Source organism: Rana temporaria, chromosome 7 (genome assembly GCF_905171775.1).
Source record: "Rana temporaria chromosome 7, aRanTem1.1, whole genome shotgun sequence".
NCBI lineage: Eukaryota > Metazoa > Chordata > Amphibia > Anura > Ranidae > Rana > Rana temporaria.
In genome coordinates, this window is record NC_053495.1 from 209,580,416 (window position 1) to 209,597,587 (window position 17,172).

General features: G+C 51.3%; 1 protein-coding gene across 1 annotated transcript; it reads right to left on the reverse strand.

Moving 5' to 3' along the window:
* Nucleotides 1-8,356: 8,356 nt before the first annotated feature.
* LOC120946268 (glycine-rich cell wall structural protein-like) lies at nt 8,357-14,044 on the reverse strand. The gene is made up of 5 exons (XM_040361096.1): nt 13,756-14,044; nt 13,119-13,358; nt 12,505-12,744; nt 11,400-11,699; nt 8,357-8,484 (listed from the first exon to the last, which is right to left on the reverse strand). The coding sequence occupies exons 1-5, from the start codon at nt 14,042-14,044 to the stop codon at nt 8,357-8,359; spliced, it is 1,197 nt and encodes a 398-aa protein (XP_040217030.1).
* Between the last annotated feature and the right edge of the window lie 3,128 nt (nt 14,045-17,172).

Here is a 17,172-nt window from a genome sequence, read left to right on the forward strand (position 1 = left end):
ATGACACCCCAAAGCCCCAGACCTCTCATATATCTCCTGTATGACACCCCAAAACCCCAGACCTCATATATCTCCTGTATGACACCCCAAAACCCCAGACCTCATATATCTCCTGTATGACACCCCAAAACCCCAGACCTCTTATATATCTCCTGTATGACACCCCAAAACCCCAGACCTCTTATATATCTCCTGTATGACACCCCAAAACCTAGACCTCTCATATATCTCCTGTATGATACCCCAAAATCCCAGACCTCTTATATATCTCCTGTATGACACCCCAAAGCCCCAGACCTCTCATATATCTCCTGTATGACACCCCAAAACCCCAGACCTCATATATCTCCTGTATGACACCCCAAAACCCCAGACCTCTTATATATCTCCTGTATGACACCCCAAAATCCCAGACCTCTTATATATCTCCTGTATATCACCCCAAAACCCCAGACCTCTTATATATCTCCAGTATGATGCCCCAAAACAATATTATGGGTACAATGGCTGCATTTGCTGGGCACAGTGGCTGCATATTATGGGCACAGTTGGCTGTGTTTGCTGGGCACAGTTGGCTGCATATGATGGGCACAGTTGGCTGCGTTTGCTGGGCACAGTTGGCTGCATATGATGGGCACAGTGGCTGCATATGATGGGCACATTTAGCTGCATATTATGGGCATAGTTGGTTGCATTTGCTGGGCACAGAGTCTGCAGTTGCTGGGCACAAAGTCTGCATATGATGGGCACAGTGGCTGCATATGATGGGCACAGTTGGCTGCCTATGATGAGCACAGTGACTGCATATGATGGGCACATTTGGCTGCATTTGCTGGGCACAGTTGGCTGCATATGATGGGCACAGTTGGTTGCACGTGATGGGCACAGTTGGCTGCATATGATGGGCACAGTGGCTGCATTTTCTTGGCACAGTTGGCTGCATATGATAGGTAGAATGGCTGCATTTGATGGGCGCAGTTGGCTGCATATGATGGGCAAAGTTAGCTGCACATGATGGGCACAGAGTCTGCATATGATGGGCACAGTTGGCTGAATATGATGGGCACAGTTGGCTGAATATGATGGGCAAATTGGCTGCATTTGATGTTTTTGTTTCAGTATTTTTCAGAATTTTTCAGTTCCTTTGCGCCCCCCAAAAATGTTGAGCACCAGCCGACACAGGTCAGCCATGTAGATGTAAAGGGGTCTGTATTGTATTTGCCATTGGAGAAGTCCCGGTGTTAATGTTTGTCGGATGGTTGTGTATGGAAAGGGTTAAGCATGCGGCGGAATACGTCCAGACGGTTATAAGACGCTCTGCGGGGAAGCGGAGGTTAATGAAAGCGGCCATAACTGACTATGAGGGAAGAAAAATGGGACCTCGGCGCGGTTCTCGGATAATTCACTTTCTCCTCCGTCCATTATATTTCATGGTAAATCAGAGGCGCAATACGTTCCAGATTATTGCATCCATTTCTGTGCCGGCCTTAATGGCCCCAGCGGAGCGCCGGCCTCCCGACCACGGACCTCTAATTCTGCCGCCATGGCCGGAGTTGTACTTTCCTGTGATAAGTATCCTGGGCTGGCCTCGTGTTTATGGAGGTAATCTTCCTAGGCTGGCTGGAGGTGACTCTCCCCTCCGCAGACCATTCATCTCTCGCCTTTCCACCCTGTCAGTCCGAGCCAAACTCAATCCCGCCATCTTCCCGAGAAGGCTCCCCGCAGACAGGATACCGACCCCCCACAGACAGGATGGGTATACTGACGCCCCTCAGACAGGATGGGTATACCACAGGACGGGTATACCGACCCCCCGCAGACAGGATGGGTATACCGACGCCCCTCAGACAGGACGGGTATACCGACCCCCCCACAGACAGGACGAGTATACCACAGGACGGGTATACCGACCCCCTGCAGACAGGATACTGACCCCCCGCAGACAGGATGGGTATACCGACCCCCCTCAGACAGGACGGGTATACCCACCCCCCCACAGACAGGACGAGTATACCACAGGACGGGTATACCGACCCCCTCAGACAAGACGAGTATACCACAGGATGGGTATACCGATCCCCTGCAGACAGGATGGGTATACCGACGCCCCTCAGACAGGATGGGTATACCGATGCCCCTCAGACAGGACGGGTATACCACAGGACGGGTATACCGACCCCCTGCAGACAGGATGGGTATACCGACCCCCCTCAAACAGGACGGGTATACCGACCCCCCCACAGACAGGACGAGTATACCACAGGACGGGTATACCGACTCCCTGCAGACAGGATACCGACCCCCCGCAGACAGGATGGGTATACCGACCCCCCTCAGACAGGACAGGTATACCCACCCCCCCACAGACAGGACGAGTATACCACAGGACGGGTATACCGACCCCCCTCAGACAAGACGAGTATACTACAGGATGGGTATACCGACCCCCTGCAGACAGGATACTGACCCCCCGTAGACAGGATGGATATAACGACCCCCCTCAGACAGGACGGGTATACCGACCCACACAGACAAGACGGGTATACCGACTCCCCCACAGACAGGATGGGTATACCGACCCCCCTCAGACAGGACAGGTATACCGACCTCCACAGACAAGACGGGTATACCGACCCCCCACAGACAGAACGGGTATACCGACCCCCCGCAGACAGGACGGGTATACCGACCCCCCGCAGACAGGACGTGTATACCAACTCCCGCAGACAGGATGGGTATACCAACCCCCCCGCAGATAGGACGGGTATACCGACCCCCGCAGGCAGGACGGGTATACCGACTCCCGCAGACAGGCCGGGTATACGACTCCCTGCAGACAGGACGGGTATACCGATTCCCGGCACCGAATTCATATAATAATAAAAATGCTCGGAGGTGGGTAGGGGGTGGAGAAAGGGAATGGTGCTCGGAGGTGGGGAGGGGGTGGAGAAAGGGAATGGTGCTCGGAGGTGGGGAGGGGGTGGAGAAAGGGAATGGTGCTCGGAGGTGGGGAGGGGGTGGAGAAAAGGAATGGTGCTCGGAGGTGGGTAGGGGGTGGAACCAAGAAATGGTGCTCATACGTGGGCAGGGGGTGAAACCATTGAATGGTGCCTGGAGGTGGGTAGGGGGTGGACACAAGAGGTGATTCAGAAGGAGGGTGTTCCTGCACCTATCCTCTGAGGAAAAAAAACCCTGGTGAAGACAGACCGTTGGGAGTTTATATGCTGGAGTAGATCTCTGACATATCATAAGGAGGATTAGTGGCGGGTGGTGCTCAAAATCTTTGGGGGGGCGCAAACAAACTGAAAAAAAAAACATCAATTGCAGTCTCACTGTGTCCATCAAACACAGCTACTGTGCCCATCAATTGCCGCCACTGTGCCATCAAACACAGCCACTGTGCCCATCAAATGCTGCCTGTTTGCCCCATCAAACTAATGTCAGAGGTATTGCCAGGAGAAGGCCTAGCGGGGTCATGGGGCTTTGCAAGGCCCACAGCATTATCAGGAATGGATGCCCCGTGTAGGTAACAGGTCCTCTTTATTGGTGTTTTCTTTGCTGTGAAGAGTTCCTAGTATGGGTAGAATTCCTCCTTGATCGGCTCTCTGCCGGTCTTCTGAGGCGTTTTATAATTCTATGTTTGGTGACTAATCTGTCTCTGGGGATTGCATGGTCTGCCCCCGGTCTGTCCCGCATAATGACGCCGTCCCTGGGGCCCATTCAATGCCTTCTTGCACCCAGTCTGAGAGCCGCCGGTCTCATTCCTCCAGCATTCAGATCCACGCCGATGCTTGTTCTCCGTACCTGCTTATTATTGACTGTAACAGGTAATTTGGTGCACACAATAGGTAACACACACCGGCTCATGTCTGCCTGAGATCAGGCTGAAAAGAGGATTAACTTCTACTGGAGAAAATACCCTGAACCAATCGTCTGACGGGAAATGCTTTACAGGAAACAAGTTTACTGAGTAATAGATGAGATTATGTTCCCGCCGCCATCTCTGGACTGGTCCATCGTATGGCAAGGTGTTTTGGTGACAAAGAGTGCGGTGGTGAAGCGCTGGATCCACTTATGAGTGGAAAATAGGCTTGCTAAGTAGTCCTTACAGGGAGCTTTCTGTCAGCTGACAGGGTACCTGGAGGGTACAAATGGAATGTACAAGAATGAGAGCATCACAGGGTTGTATCAGGTCCAGAGGATATAGCTAACGCCTTTTAGGGGCTCTCAACTCCCCTTCTTCAGGGTTTATAATGGCTAATATTGGCATGTTCAGTGAGAAATTTCCACATGCCTGGACCTGTGTGCCATCAAACCTGGCCTGCATCCATGCCATCCATCCAGAGACAGTGACAGAGGGGACCAGCTCTGTGACTACATAGAAAAGAGCAGGGCTTTTTTTCAGCAGGAATGCGGGGGAACGCAGTTCCGGCACCTCCATCTCTGAATGTATGTAATGGTGCTCGGAGGTGGAACCAAGGAATGGTGCTCGGAGGTGGGTTGGGAGTGGAACCAAGGGACGGTGCTCAGAGGTGGGTAGTGGGTGGAACCAAGGAATGGTGCTCGGAGGTGGGAAGGGGGTGGAGAAAAGGAATGGTGCTTGGAGGTGGGTAGGGGGTGGCAGAAGGAATGGTGCTCAGAGGTGGGTAGGAGGTGGAACAAAGAAATTATGCTCATAGGTGGGTAGGGGGCGAAACCAATGAATGGTGCTTGGAGGTGGGTTGGGGGCGGAACCAAGGAATAGTTCTCGGAGGTTGGTAGGGGGTGAAACCAAGGAATGGTGCTTGGAGGTAGGTAGGGTGTAGAACCAAGGAATAGTGTTTGGAGATTGGTAGGGGGTGGACCTAAGGAATAGTGCTCGGAGGTGGGTAGGGGATGAAACCAAGGAATGGTGCACGGAGGTTGGTGGGGGGTGGAACCAAGGAATAGTGCTCGGAGGTGGGTAGGGGGTGAAACCAATGAATGGTGCACGGAGGTTGGTGGGGGGTGGAACCAAGGAATGGTGCTCGGAGGTGGGTAGGGGGTGAAACCAATGAATAGTGCTCCGAGGTGGGTAGGGGGTGGAACCAATGAACGGTGCTCGGAGGTGGGTAGGGAGTGGAACCAAGGAACGGTGCTCAGAGGTGGGTAGGGAGTGTAACCAAGAAATGGTGCTCAGAGGTGGTTAGGGGGTGGAAAAAGGGAATGGTGCTCGGAGGTGGGTAGGGGGTGGAACCAAGAAATGGTGCTCATAGGTGGGCAGAGGGTGAAACCAATGAATGGTGCTTGGAGGTGGGTAGGGGGTGGACACAAGAAGTGACTCAGAAGGAGTTCGCGCACCTATTCTCTGAAAAAAAAAACCTGGTGAAGACAGACCATTGGGAGTTTATATGCTGGAATAGATCTCTGACATATCATAAGGAGGATTAGGGGCGGGTGGTGCTCAAAATTTTTGGGGGGCGCAAACAAACTGAAGGACCAGCTCCATAGTGGTGTAAAAAGGTCGACCATGGCCTGCATCCATGGCATCCATCGAGATGCAAAGACTGAAAGACCAGCTCTGTGACAGCATAGAAAATAATGATATCAGAATGTCGGCTATGGGCTGCATCCATGGCATCCATCCAGAGGTGGAGACAGAAGGACCAGCTCTGTGACCACAAAAAAAAGAGTGATGTCAAAAGGTTGGCCAGACCTACCTCCATGGCATCCATCCATCGAAAAGGCAAACACAGAAGAACCAGCTTCATAGTGGTGTGTGTCAAAAGGTCGGGCATGGCCTGCATCCCTGGCATCCATCGAGAGTCAAGGACTGGAGGACCAGCTCTGTGACTGCATATGTTATCTGTCACCATCAAAGACCAAGGACACCATGGATAAAGGCCATGGCCAATGTTCTGACATTATTATTTTCTATGATCGATCTTGGAAGTCTCACATCTATAGTATCCTGAAGAGGTGAATGAAGTGGCAACCTTAGCCTGGACCTTGACTAGGCCACGCTCCCAATGCATTTCACTCCGCCCCCAGAGTTTAGTCATGACGGAGTGAAACGTGTTTTATTGTTCAAAGTGATAACGCCAAAGACACCAACACGAGGTCACGTAGACGCGTTTCACACATACATCTTGTGCTTAATCATTACCTCTCCTGTCCAGGTTCTTGGGGTCGGCAAGGAAGGATTGCGGTTTACCTATCACCTGTCTGCGATCAACAGGTAGATCGCTAGATTGACGAGTTGCCAACCCCAGAATTAGGGTGTGCCCAGGCACACCACCTTGTGCACGGCTATGGTGGAGACCGAGTAAACATCTTCATGACTGCATAGAACATCGTGATGTCAGAAGGCCAGCCATCTTGTGGTGTGTGGTTTTTGCAGTGTGTTGTGCGTTTGTTTTGCGTCTCTCAGTTTTTCTAACCGGGTTTCATAGTTATCCTTTGGCTCTCAAAGGGTTAGTTCTGCCTCTTAGGGCCGCATCATGACAGTGACACCAAAACACAACTTTCTCTAATGTAAATGGAAGTCTACAGAAGTGTGATGACCAGCGAGGTGCCATCGGAGGCGAGAAAGGCCTTAGCGGTCACATTGGCCCTGTAGGGGTTAATACGTCCCATCTCTGATCCCTCTCCACCTTTACAGCCCTGTCCCCCCATAAACCTGGATCTGTAGACTTGCCCCTTGGCTGCATGTTTTTATGTTGTGCTCCAGCCGGCAGAAATGCTCGGCCTTGGCGATGCGGTGATTTCATCGCTTTACAAGCAGGAGATTGTCCTCTGCGTCTGGGGACAGCGTCATTTCTCTATCAGCACAACGGCCCATAAAACTCTGCAGTCTTTATGATATCATTTTATTCTGGAGACCTCAGTGACTGAAATTTACCCCGACAATCTCTGGAAGCGCTTTTCCGCTACTTTTACAGGACGGAGAGAAAAATGGACTCTTCAACATGATGATCCTCCAGACGCGGGCAGCTATTCACAAAGACGTTGTTTCCTGACACGTATAATATTTCTTTTCTACTTGGTGCCGAGTTATTAAAAAAATTACTTTGATAGTCATTCAGGAGAACAAGAAGAGTCTTCCTGCAGTGGGGGTTGCTGTGCCATAAATGGGGGGCACCCTTATTATGGGGGGGGGTGCTATTGGTAGGGTAGGCTATATGGGGGGCTTTGCAGCCTGATGCCCCCCATGGTCTGTCTTTGTAGGATGGCACAATGCCAGCGGACATCTCCATTGCTTTGATCCTGGTGTGTACTGCTGACGCTGTAGGTTCAGTCCTTGGATGGGAAGATGGCAGTGGCCCTCCTCAGTAGGGTGTGAATACTGCATTGGCCATGTATTGAACTTTTCACCACTTAAATGGTGGACCAACCAACTTCTTAAATTGGTGCCGAGTTATTAAGAAACACTTTGACAGTCATTCAGGAAAACTAGTAGAGTCTTTCTGCAGTTGGGGTTTCACCCTTATTATGGGAGGAGGGGGGTGCTATAGGTAGGTATAGGTGGGCCTTATGCCGACCATGGTCTGTCTTTGTAGGATGGCACAATGCCAGCGGACATCTCCATTGCTTTGATCCTGGTGTGTACTGCTGCCGCTGTAGGTTCAGTCCTTGGATGGGAAGATGGCAGTGGCCCTCCTCAGTAGGGTGTGAATACTGCATTGGCCATTTCACCACTTAAATGGTGGACCAACCAACTTCTTAAATAACTGAGGCTGACCGTACACCTATACCCACCCCGGTGCCTCTGGGTGGGTATAGGTGTACGGTCAGCCTCGGCAACTGCCCCTATACTCCCATCATTTTTTCGCTTCCCTATATTAATTTTGATGGTGGTACTTTATTATGGTCTACTATATTATTTTATGTGAGGCTATACACGAAAAATTTTCAACTTCTTAAATTGGTCCTGAGTTATTGAGAAACACTTTGATAGTCATTCAGGAAAACTAGAAGACTCTTTCTGCAGTTGGGGGTGCTATAGGTAGGTATAGGCGGGCCTTATGCCCATCATGGTCTATGGGATGGCACAATGCCAGTGGATATCTCCATTGATTGGATCCTGGTGTGTCCGGTCACCGTTGTAGCCTCATTCCTTGGATAGGAGGATGTTGGTGGAAGAGACGTTTCTTGGTCATCTTTGGATAGGTTCATTATTGTATCATGCTGTTTTGGCAGTGGCCCTCCTCCGTTGCATTGGCCATGTATTGACCTTTTCACCACTTAAATGGTGGACCAACCAACTTCTTTAATTGGTGCCGAGTTATTAAGAAACACTTTGATAGTCATTCAGGAAAACTAGAAGAGTCTTTCTGCAGTTGGGGTTGCACCCTTATTATGGGGGGAGGGGGGTGCTAAAGGTAGGTATAGGTGGGCCTTATGCTGACCATGGTCTGTGGGATGGCACAATGCCAGTGGATATCTCCATTGCTTGGATCCTGGTGTGTCCAGCCATTGCTGTAGCCTCATTCCTTGGATGGGAGGATGTTGGGTGAAGAGGCGTTTCTAGAGAATCCCGGAGTAAAGAAAAGAAAAAGAATAAACATAGGGCTTACGTGACATGGGGAACAGGGTACAGTAACAGGGGGGGATGCCTCTGAGTGGAGGAAAGGGAGGAAGAGGAGGAGTCAGCAACAAGTGGAGAGAAGAAAGGTAGCGCAGAGCGGCGAGCACAGTATTCACAAAGCACTTGCTCCCTAATCTACGCTGGGTACCCTCAGCGTAACTCGTCGTAAGTGGCAGTGGGCGTGAGCCATGCTAATGAGGCGTGACCCCATGTAAATGATGGGCCGAGCGCCATCAACATACGAATAACGAACGGCGCATGCGCCGTCCCATGGACGCTTCCTAGTGCGCATGCTCAGAATCCTGTCGAAACAGCTACCTAAGTTATGTCGAATCACTGCCTACGACTTGAACGTAACCTACGACTAGCCCTTTTCACGTACTACCTAAACGACGTAAAAAACGATGCAGCCATTTGCATTGATGCTGCTGACTTACACCTGCTTTATGAGGCTTAACTTTACGCCGGACGTACGACTTACATAAACCGCGTATATTAATGCGCCGGGCGCAAGTACGTTCGTGAATCGGCGTATCTCACTCATTTGCATATTCGATTTGTAAATCAATGGGAGCGCCCCTTGCGGCCAGTGTAAATATGCGCCCATGATACGACGGTGTAGGAAAATTACGTCGGACGGATGAAGCCTATTTTCAGGCGTATCTTGCTTTCAGAGTCAGGCGCATAGATACGACGGCGCATATGTGCACTTATGCGGCGTATCTCGAGATACGTCGGCGTAAGTGCTACGTGAACCTGGGCCTATAACTTTTACGTAAACCAATCAATAAACGCTTGTTGCGATTTTTTTTTTAACCAAAAATATGTAGAAGAATACGTATTTTTGGGGGATATTTATTATAGCAAAAAGGAAAAAATATTGAGGACTAGATTCAGGTACGAGATACGACGGCGTATCTCCAGATACGCCGTCATATCTCTGACTTGCGGCGTCGTATCTATGCGACTGATTCATAGAATCAGTTACGCATAGATTTCCCTAAGATCCGACCGGCGTAAGTGTCTTACACCGTCGTATCTTAGGCTGCATATTTACGCTGGCCGCTAGGGGCACTTCCGTATATTTACGCGAGGAATATGCAAATTAGGTAGTTACGCCGATTTAGAAACGTACGTCCGCCCGGCGCTATTTTTTACGTCGTTTACGCTGTGTAAAGTTACCCCTGCTATATGAGGCGTATCCTATGTTAAGTATGGACGTCGTTCCCGTGTCGAATTTTGAAAATTTTACGTCGTTTGCGTAAGTCGTTCGCGAATAGGGCTGGACGTAATTTACGTTCACGTCGAAAGCAATGACGATTTGCGGTGGAATTTCGAGCATGCGCACTGGGATTCTTTCACGAACGGCGCATGCGCCGCTCGTAAAAAACGTAAAATACGAGGGGTCACCATTCATTTAAATAAAACACGCCCACATCATCCCCATTTGAATTAGGCGGGCTTACGCCGGCCCACATACGTTACGCCGCCGTAACTTGTGGGGCAAGTTCTTTCTGAATATGGAACTTGCGCCCTAATTTACGGCGGCGTAACGTATCTGCGTTTTTTATTTTTTTTGCGCTATAAACAAAAATAGAGCGACAATTTTGAAAAAAATTCAGGGCTAGATTCAGAAAGATAAGCGTATCTTTCTACGGGCGTAACGTATGCGTTACGCCCGTAGAAAGATACGCTTATCTTTTTGAATCTAGCCCTGAATTTTTTTCAAAATTGTCGCTCGATTTTTGTTTATAGCGCGAAAAAATAAAAACCGCAGAGGTGATCAAATACCACCAAAAGAAAGCTCTATTTGTGGGAAAAAAAGGACGCCAATTTTGTTTTATACACGCAATTAAAGCGACGCAGCGCCGAATCGCAAAAAGTGGCCCGGCCAGCCAAATGGCCCGCGGGGTGAAGTGGTTAATTGACCTTTTGACCACTTAAATGGAAGACCAAGCAACCTCCTAACTCGAAGTTTCCTCCGATAACGATCGATGGATCTCCAGGGAAGAAGCCAGTAAATGGCCATCGAATTTCCCCTTTTTTGCATCTCCTACATTTCTGATGCTTTGTGACCATGAAGGCGGCAGCACCTTTGTTTGCGCTAATACACTTCCATGTATTGTTGGGCTGGGAATAATCGCTTTTCTTCGCCTACTTTTCAGAAGATCAAATAGACTTTAGGGCCGGTGCTGGGAGACGGAGCAGTTAATACAATAAGAGAAAGCTTAAGGAGAGCTGCTAAATCCTGGATATGTTCCTTATTGCATCCACTCCGAGAGGAAAGTTTGCATCTATTTTACTCCGGCTATTTTAAAGGCTGTCAGAGTTGGTTAGTCTCTGAAAATTAGTCCTTTGGATCATCTTCTTAGTAAAAACAAAATCGGAGCTTTTTTTTCCCAAGCAATAGCGGATTAGGGCGAGGAGCTTTGTTTAGCTAAAGCGAAGGATTAGAAAAGATTTGCCCTCATAAAGTTGTGGTTTGATGGTGCTTTTATCCCTAGATGTTGCTAAAGCTGTGTTGCTGCAGGATTAGGAGCGTACAAAGAGTTCCCTTGTGCTGTCTCCCGGGCAGGAGAGAAGGAGAAGGAGGGCCGTCCAGGCCAAGCCGCCCGGTCACAAATCCAGACTTTAATTCCGATGACACAAACTTCTCCGGACAACTCCTGAATGCGCCATTTCCAAGACAACTAGTGGGAAGAGCCGGCGCCGGGGGTTCAAACGCTTCACCTCCATAGACCCGGCCCGGCCACCAGCTTGTCCTCATCTGCAAGAGAGGATCTCCTGATGGGGGGGGGGGGGGTATGTAAAAAAAGATCAGCAGAGGGTTTATCTGAGCGGTATTGGGCCGCACCTGGAGACCACCGACCATCAAATATCGGCCCCACCTTGTAGGGTTCAGGGCCTCCTCCAGTTCCATCCTCTACACCCAGCTCAGGGCCTCCTCCAACTCCATTCACCACATCCAGCTCAGGGCCTCCTCCACCTCCATCCACCACATCCACCTCAGGGCCAACTCCATTCACCACATCCAGCTCAGGGCCTCCTCCACCTCCATCCACCACATCCACCTCAGGGCCAACTCCATTCACCACATCCACCTCAGGGCCTCCTCCACCTCCATCCACCACATCCAGCTCAGGACCTCCTCCACCTCCATCCACCACATCCACCTCAGGGCCTCCTCCACCTCCATCCACCACATCCAGCTCAGGGTCTCCTCCACCTCCATCCACCACATCCACCTCAGGGCCTCCTCCACCTCCATCCACCACATCCAGCTCAAGGTCTCCTCCAACTCCATCCACCACATCCAGCTCAGGGCCTCCTCCACCTCCATCCACCACATCCAGCTCAGGACCTCCTCCACCTCCATCCACCACATCCACCTCAGGGCCTCCTCCACCTCCATCCACCACATCCACCTCAGGGCCTCCTCCACCTCCATCCACCACATCCAGCTCAGGGCCTCCTCCACCTCCATCCACCACATCCAGCTCAGGGCCTCCTCCACCTCCATCCACCACATCCACCTCAGGGCCTCCTCCACCTCCATTCACCACATCCAGCTCAAGGTCTCCTCCAACTCCATCCACCACATCCAGCTCAGGGCCTCCTCCACCTCCATCCACCACATCCAGCTCAGGACCTCCTCCACCTCCATCCACCACATCCACCTCAGGGCCTCCTCCACCTCCATCCACCACATCCACCTCAGGGCCTCCTCCACCTCCATCCACCACATCCAGCTCAGGGCCTCCTCCACCTCCATCCACCACATCCAGCTCAGGGCCTCCTCCACCTCCATCCACCACATCCACCTCAGGGCCTCCTCCATCTCCATTCACCACATCCAGCTCAGGGCCTCCTCCACCTCCATCCACCACATCCAGCTCAGGGCCTCCTCCACCTCCATCCACCACATCCACCTCAGGACCTCCTCCACCTCCATCTTCCACATTCCAGCTCAGGGCCTCCTCCAACTCCATCCACCACATCCACCTCAGGGCCTCCTCCAACTCCATTCACCACATCCACCTCAGGGCCTCCTCCACCTCCATTCACCACATCCAGCTCAGGGCCTTCTCCACCTCCATCCACCACATTCACCTCAGGGCCTCCTCCACCTCCATCCACCACATTCAGCTCAGGGCCTCCTCCACCTCCATCCACCACATCCAGCTCAGGGCCTCCTCCACCTCCATCCACCACATCCACCTCAGGGCCTCCTCCACCTCCATTCACCACATCCACCTCAGGGCCTCCTCCACCTCCATCCACCACATCCACCTCAGGGCCTCCTCCACCTCCATCCACCACATCCAGCTCAGGGCCTCCTCCACCTCCATCCACCACATCCACCTCAGGGCCTCCTCCACCTCCATCCACCACATCCAGCTCAGGGCCTCCTCCACCTCCATCCACCACATCCAGCTCAGGGCCTCCTCCACCTCCATTCACCACATCCACCTCAGGGCCTCCTCCACCTCCATCCACCACATTCCAGCTCAGGGCCTCCTCCACCTCCATCCACCACATCCACCTCAGGACCTCCTCCACCTCCATCTTCCACATTCCAGCTCAGGGCCTCCTCCAACTCCATCCACCACATCCACCTCAGGGCCTCCTCCAACTCCATTCACCACATCCACCTCAGGGCCTCCTCCACCTCCATTCACCACATCCAGCTCAGGGCCTTCTCCACCTCCATCCACCACATTCACCTCAGGGCCTCCTCCACCTCCATCCACCACATTCAGCTCAGGGCCTCCTCCACCTCCATCCACCACATCCAGCTCAGGGCCTCCTCCACCTCCATCCACCACATCCACCTCAGGGCCTCCTCCACCTCCATTCACCACATCCACCTCAGGGCCTCCTCCACCTCCATCCACCACATCCACCTCAGGGCCTCCTCCACCTCCATCCACCACATCCAGCTCAGGGCCTCCTCCACCTCCATCCACCACATCCACCTCAGGGCCTCCTCCACCTCCATCCACCACATCCAGCTCAGGGCCTCCTCCACCTCCATCCACCACATCCAGCTCAGGGCCTCCTCCACCTCCATTCACCACATCCACCTCAGGGCCTCCTCCACCTCCATCCACCACATTCCAGCTCAGGGCCTCCTCCACCTCCATCCACCACATCCAGCTCAGGGCCTCCTCCACCTCCATCCACCACATCCACCTCAGGGCCTCCTCCACCTCCATTCACCACATCCAGCTCAGGGCCTCCTCCACCTCCATCCACCACATCCAGCTCAGGGCCTCCTCCAACTCCATCCACCACATTCACCTCAGGGCCTCCTCCACCTCCATTCACCACATCCAGCTCAGGGCCTCCTCCACCTCCATCCACCACATCCAGCTCAGGGCCTTCTCCACCTCCATTCACCACATCCATCTCAGGGCCTCCTCCACCTCCATCCACCACATCCAGCTCAGGGCCTCCTCCAACTCCATCCACCACATCCAGCTCAGGGCCTTCATACATCTCCAATCTTGGAATGGAACTCTATTGCTTCTCTTAAGGTAGATATCTTTCTGTGTTGTGTATATCTCATTGTATTGTTACAAAAGTGACTCTCTTACAATACTTTGCCCTGTAGAGGAATCTGCAACACTCTGAATCCTGGGCAGTCTTTGTAACCATGCTGACCAGTACAAGCTCTTTTTTTTCTAAAATAGAAATAATATAATGAAGTGCTATCACTTTACAATGGAATAAAATGGGAATACAAAATGTTCTACACGCCACCACCTCAAAGGCATGAAAAGGTACATATAATCAGTCCATATTTTCTGGAATCCATAATACAGGTGATACTGAATGGTGAGACGTAGAAAGAGAAAGTCCTTCACGTTCACCAACATTCCGAAAACACTGCCTCTTACCATAAGGATTAGATCACCTCAATGAAAGGTCAAATAGCGTAGTTATATTGCCTCCAGATAAGAGTAATCCAATGATCCCCAGTATATGATCCCCAGTATATACGTCATTCCTGGATCCAGCACTAAAGCCCCTAAAGTTTCTCACTAAATCAACATATAATTAGAGAAGATGGAAAAAGGCCACCTCATTGTGTAGTATGATCCAAAAAAAGATCGTTTTATTAAAGTATCACTTACAAGCATCGATGAATCAACATGATAAAAAATTGGAGTATCATCAAACCATTAAGATGGCTGTGGTCCGTGCCGGTGTGCGATGACATCACACGCCATGACTCCATCCTACGCGTTTTGTCACCAACGGACGTCGATATCTTTTTTTCTAAGTTTTGAAATAAAGTTCTTCCTAGGCAAGATGACTGCTACTAACTTTTGAAGCTTCTTCCATGCGCCTTTCTGCCAGGCCTTGTCATGTGGCCCATCACATCAAGGTTTGCAGCTGGAACATGGCTGAACTCCTTTCCGCCAACTCCAGCTCTCACCCTCTGCTCCCTCTCCCCGCTGTTACTTGTAAACACAAAAGCCTTCTGTATTTACAAGGGACAGTTTTGCTCACAGCGGGGCACTGCAGAGACAGATCTCCAGAATAAGAGAGAGAGAACGATCTCCCTGCAAGATGAGGCAGGGCCGCCTACACGGGGAGGCACTAGAGCCACCTACACAGGGAGGTGCTAGAGCCACATACACAGGGAGGTACTAGAGCCGAATACACAGAGGGGTACTAGAGCCGCCTACACATGGAAGTACTAGAGCCGAATACACAGGGAGGTACTAGAGCCGTCTACACAGGAAGGTCGTAGAGCCCCCTACACAGGGAGCTACTAGAGCCAAGTACACAGGAAGGTCGTAGAGCCCCCTGCACAGGGAGGTACTAGAGCCAAGTACACAGGGAGGTACTGGAGTCAGGCCAGCTAGGAGAGAATAGAGATGCGAGGAAGCTTTGAAGGGGAAGGTGCTTGGGGTTTCACACTGTGCATATGCACCCCTAAACCCTACAGTCTGTACATAGTACCTGTGTACTTTTTTTTCCAAGAATTTTATTACATTTTACAAGGGATTAAAACAATACAGGGTTACAATCTTTTTTTTTTATGGGACAGGAAAACTGTCAGCTGTGTCTCTCCCTGCAGCAGCTTAAAGTCGGCGGGAGGGAGAGAAACGGGTTTCCAGCTGCTGCAGAGAGTCACATAGGGAATCTTGTAATTGCCCGTCCATCTGACCGGGATGATACCCTCTGCTGTTTGGTCCCCCCTGTGAGCCCGGGCCCCCCTGTGAGCCCAGGCCCCCTACAAGAGGACTGGTGGTCCCCTCCAGTGGCGGTGCGTCTATAGAGGGCGCTGGAGCGCCGCCCCCTCTGGCTCTCGCACCGCCACTGAATAACATAGATTCATGCATTGCATGAATCTATGTTATTGTTGCCGGCCGCTGCTGCAACTATTTAGATGGCCGGACGGTGAGCGCCGACTACCTGAATAATGGCAGCTGGTTGGCTATGTGGAAGTGCCTATCAGAGCCAGCGGAAGCTTATCATTGGGAGGTGCGTTCCTTGGATAAGACTGACGGCCGTCTCAGCCAATCAGGTTCCCCAATTCTGGTTATCGGTAACCTGATTGGCTGAAGCATCATCGAGGGCGGGAGAAGACATCGAGGGACGTGGAAGGAGAAAGGTAAGTGCTGGGCGGGGTTTTTTTTTACAGGGCACAGCGGCGACAATGGGCACAGAGGCGACAATGGGTCTAGTGGTGACAAAGGGCACAGTGGCATTAATGGGCACAGTGGCAACAATTAAAGGGCACAGTGACATGCACAGTGGCATCAATGGGCACAGTGGCGACAATTAAAGGGCACAGTGGTGACAATTGGCACAGTGGTGACAATTGAGGGGCACAGTGGCTATGTTTGATGGCATGGCACAGTGGTGACAATTGATGGCACAGTGGCTGCATTTGATGGGCACAGTGAGGCTGCAATTTTTTTCTTTTTTTTTCCATTTGCGCCCCCCCCAAAAATTTTGAGCACCAGCCGCCACTGGTCCCCTCTATCAGCAGCCCTGACCGTGGACAGGAGGACAGTCCAGGTGTGGTCATTATCCCCGAAACAGATGCATCTGTGTATTTTGGATCATGTTCTTGAAGATTTCTGTAGAAAGGTAAGAATCTCATATGTCATATAATGAAGGACGGTGGGGTTTTGGTGGCCTGTGACACACGGGGGACAGAGGGGGCAGGCTCCATTATTCTTCATCACAGCTTTGCTGGCTTAGCTGCTTCAAGAACAAAGTACAAGTCTTGGGTTGAGTACATATTGATTTGCCCACGGCCAGTAATAAAGGAAAAGTCCCCTACAGGTAAGTGTGAAATATATTTATGCCATAATAGCTGAGATAAGGACTTCTACAACGTCTCCACGTTCCCGAAACGCACGCGGGGCTTTGCAAAGTGTCTGAAAGTTTGAGTTGGCTTCCTGAATGTCCAGTTTATCCAGAAAAGGAAAGGTGTCTGTGAAGAATCCCAAAATGGGATGTGGAGGGGTCTATAGGTCAGGCCAAGGGGGCTTTTCTGTAGCAGAATAACTCTGAAGGCGACAATGCAGAGAGTTTCAGGACTTTGGTAATCTGGATCTCATTGGATGGTAGTTGGGAAGTAAGAATGGTATTTGCCTCCTTGA

Coding starts and splice junctions, on each gene's coding strand:
- LOC120946268 (XM_040361096.1), bottom strand. CDS start 14,044: ATGTATGAAGGCCCTGAGCTGGATGTGGTGGATGGAGTTGGAGGAGGC. Junction 13,359..13,755: donor GCTGGATGTGGTGAATGGAG/GTGGAGGAGGCC, acceptor TGGTGGATGGAG/GTGGAGGAGGCCCTGAGCTG. Junction 8,485..11,399: donor TGATGGTCGGTGGTCTCCAG/GTGCGGCCCAAT, acceptor GGGATTCTCTAG/AAACGCCTCTTCACCCAACA.